Consider the following 3,885-nt stretch of genomic DNA (forward strand, 5'->3'; position numbering starts at 1 on the left):
TAGAAAGGTGCCCGGTCCCCGTTAGCCCAGGGTGAGTAAGTTAAGGCCTCCGTGGATGTTAACACCGAGAACTGCCAAGGATGCCGCCCGGCCCTGGTGCTGCATCGGAGGCTCAGCGGCCGGGAGAGCTCCCGTGGTCCCGCACGGTCCTCGTCCACACGGCCGCGGCTGGAACACAATCATCGGAGGCGCCCGCCAGGCGTTGATAAAGTCCAGCCTCGTGAAGGAGTCGAAACTCCGTGTGCTCTCTGGCCACTCCGGAAATCCCACGGCAGATGAGATCAATCACACGCCCTCCTTCCTTCCAGCCTTTCTACATAGAGGGCTTTTTCCCCTGGAAGTGGGGATCACAGTTATAGCCTCAGCGCTTTTTTAAAAAAAAATTACAGATAGATTCATGATCTCAAGCCAGGTTGTTTTGTTTGCTTTTGAGACAGGGTCTTTCTGTGTAACCCAGGCCCGCCTCAGACTGGCAGCAGTCTTCCTGCCTCAGCCTCCCAAGCCCAGCAGGAGGTACTGCTATCCATCTTGGCTACAAAACTCATCCAGGTGTTTTTTGGTTTTGGTACCAGGAATCAAACTCAGGCCCTCATGCTTGCAGGCAGGTGCTGCTCTACTGAGCTAAATCCCCAGCCCTTTTTCATCTATTTTTAAAACTTTTCATTACTACCTGTTTACAGAAATAAGTGTTACATTCATGGTGGGGCCATCAGAGATCTTTTTTCACGTGCTCAGGTTTGAACCCAGGGCCTCTGCACCGAGCTGTGTCCCCAGGCCTTTTGTTACTTTTTATTTTGCACAGGTGCTCCTAAGATGCTCAGGAGGCTGGGCTCACACTTGGGCTCTTCCTGCCTCGGTTGTGGCTTCGCCCTCCACCTGGTCCCCTCGGGCACTGTGGCCAGCGGTGGCTTCCAGGACTGGAGTCCCGGGTCTCCTCCCCACCTCCTGCATGGCCTCCTTGGCGGGCTCCGCCCCTTGGGCTCTTGGTGAGGGTGAGCACTGACCCTGCCTGGGCCTCTGTCCTAGCTGCGGACCTCAGCCCCGATTCAGGCCCAAAGGAAGCCTGCTCTGCCTCTGCCCGCTGCTCCACCACGTTCCCGGACCCTTGGATTTTTTTCCCCAGTACTGGGCAGTGAAGTCCTGGAAGTGCGGATTATTCAGTTTTGAGATAGACTCACTAAATTACCCAGGCTATCCTTGAACTGAGGATCCTCCTGCCACGGCCTCCCTAGAATTTGGGATTACAAGTGTGTGCCACCACCCTGGCTAATAGGGTTTTTTTTTGTTTTTTTTTTTCAGTACTAGGAAATTGCACCAAGGGCCTTCGCACTGAGCTGAATTCCAGCCCTTTATTATTTGATATTTTGAGACAATGTCTCGATCATTCCAGGACGGCCTTGACCTTCTTGCCTCAGCCTCCCCAGTTCTGAGAGTGCAGGTACTCACCACCACACCCAGCTGTTGTATTTGAGATCGGCTCTCACTAAGTTTGACTTGCCCAGCCTGGGCTCAGGCTCCCGACCCGAGCGCTGGGTTCTAGGTGTGCACCCCATGCCCGGCTCAGCCCTTTTGGTGGTTTTTGATTCCAGTTACCAACCTCCACCCCCACAGGCAAGAAGAGAACTTTCTTGTTTGTTTGTTTTCCGGTACTGGTAATCAAACTCACCACCTTGCGCTTGCCAGGCTGGTGCTGTGCCGCTGAGCTAAATCCCCAGACCCAAGAAGAGAGCTTTCTAAACCCCGCGCTGAGTCGCTGAGTGGGGAACTAGCCATCCGCCCAGCTGGAGGGCAGGGTCCTCGTGGCTGCCAAGCCCGTCCCCTTTGTGCCCTCCTTGCTGATGCTCCTGGACCCCACACTGAGACTCCAGGCACTGAACCCGGACTTGCACCCTGCAGGGAAATGCTTCAACACCGAGCTACAGTACATCCCCAGCTGAGCGTTCCTGCAAAACGCTTCTGGCAGCTGCAGGGGCACATTCCTCGGGAGGCTGGGGCAGGTGGGTCCCCAAGTTTACAGCCAGCCTGGGCAACTTAGCAAGGCCCTGTGGCCAATCTAAAAAGGGGGAGGACTGGGGCTATAGCACAGTAGTAAGCACCCCTGGGCTCAACTCTCAGTGTGCAGGCGAGGGGTGGTTTTATAGCCAGTCATCTCCCATGGTCTTGGAGCGCGTGTCGGCACAGCTGAACTAAGGAGCAGGAGAGACACCACGCACACAGCGCACTCATGTTCCGGGGCAATTTAAGAATTAACTGAAAATCCAGTGGGAAGCAGGGGCGGGTAAATGTACCACCTGAAACCCACAGGCTGGGTACACAGAAGGGGGCTCTCAGGCTAGGGGCCCGGCACGGCGGAGAGGCCTCTTCGTGCGAGCTCCAGGCCCAGCCCCTCAGCTTCACCCCTCGGCACCGGAAGAAAACACCAAGGGTCTTTTTTTCCCTCCAGTTTATTTCTGAACTGCCATATAGAACACGGAACCTGTACATGTCACTGGGGAGCCGTGTGGTGTCAATACAGGCACACGCGATGCGGCCCTTCACACAGCTGCCCCCCCTTACCATTTCTTTATGTAGCTCATTGTGAAGCCCGGGGTTCAATTCCCAGAACAGGAAAAAAAAAAAAAAAATCACACCTACGTTCTATCCGTGCTGATACATGTTGCACAGCACACACAAGCCATTAGTGCAGAAAAACCAAGCACCAGCCGGGCTCGGTGTCGCACTCGGGTCTTCCTGGCCACTGGGAGACGAGGCAAGGAGTCCAAGCCTAGCCTGGGTAACACGGTGAGACCTAATCCCAACAACGTGACCTTACAACATGAGAAAAATGCTCACGCTCTCCGGGCGTGGTGGTGCATGCCTGTAATCCCAGCACTCAGGAGGCTGAGGCAGGAGGATCACCCCAGTCCAGCCCAGCGTGAGCGACTTAATTTAGTTAACACCTTGTGCCCAAAAAAAAGAAAAAATGGGGACCTCTACGGTGCGCAGCCCTTCCAGCCGCTGCCCGCCGCTCTCTGCCTACAGACAGCTGTGTGGGGTGAGCAGAGTCTTGTGCACCCCACCCACGGACAGACAAAACCCTCACCCCAAACCCAGCAGGGTGACCAAGCCCCAGACAGCCCTGGGAGGGAGGCCGTACTTCAGCCGCTTCACAGAGCCGTGGCAACAAAATGAAGCTTTCTCCTTTCAAGTGGGGAAACCGAAAAAAAGGGCCCAGAGCTGTGAGCGCACCGTGAAGCCAGGGACGCTTCCATTCAGAAAGTCTGCGTGGCCCGGGGGGCGCATGCGGGGACCCCAGGGGCTTGGGAGGCGGCGGCAGGCTGCAGGGTCAGGCCGGCTTGGGCAACCTAGCAAGCTCCTAGCTCAAAGATAAAGAAAAAGGGCTGGGGACCGAGCTCGGCGCATCGGCCCTGTGTTCCACCCCCACTACTACAAAAAAAACCTTATTTGCGAAAATGTAGTTCAGCACTCCCTGGATTTGATCCCTAGCATCGTGATTTACAAGAACAAAAAGCAGAAGATGAAGCTGGGGCCTGGCGCGCAGCTCCACAGCACAGTACACGCTTTAGCCTGCAAAACGCTGGGTACCGCCCCCACCGCGGCCCAAAGGAGGGTACACAGCAGATTAAGCGGGGGAAGCCCCGGGGGAAGCAGCCCGGCCGCTCTCACTCGCAGAGCCGCTCCCGGGGCACGCTGAGCGGCTTGGAGCCGGGCCCCACGTAGAAGTAGGGCTGCAGCGCGCCGGAGAAGGAATCGCGGAAGGTGCAGATGTGCGCGCCCTCGGGCATGTCGTAGAAGGACACCTCGCCCAGCTCGTAGTCCAGGAAGACGCCCAGGGTGCGGTCGCGCACGTCCAGCTGCAGCCTGCCGGGCCTGGCCCCCGCGGCG

The 3,885-nt window shown here is 56.9% G+C and overlaps 1 protein-coding gene across 1 annotated transcript; it reads right to left on the reverse strand.

Moving 5' to 3' along the window:
- Window positions 1–2,443: 2,443 nt before the first annotated feature.
- LOC106148742 (putative tripartite motif-containing protein 75) lies at window positions 2,444–3,885 on the reverse strand (the record flags this gene model as incomplete). The annotated part of the gene is given in 1 exon segment (XM_013515235.1): window positions 2,444–3,885. A coding segment is annotated over 1 exon segment (223 nt), but the record flags the coding sequence as incomplete, so codon positions are not given.

Source organism: Chinchilla lanigera, unplaced genomic scaffold (assembly GCF_000276665.1).
Source record: "Chinchilla lanigera isolate Chin_1 unplaced genomic scaffold, ChiLan1.0 scaffold00002, whole genome shotgun sequence".
Lineage (NCBI taxonomy): Eukaryota > Metazoa > Chordata > Mammalia > Rodentia > Chinchillidae > Chinchilla > Chinchilla lanigera.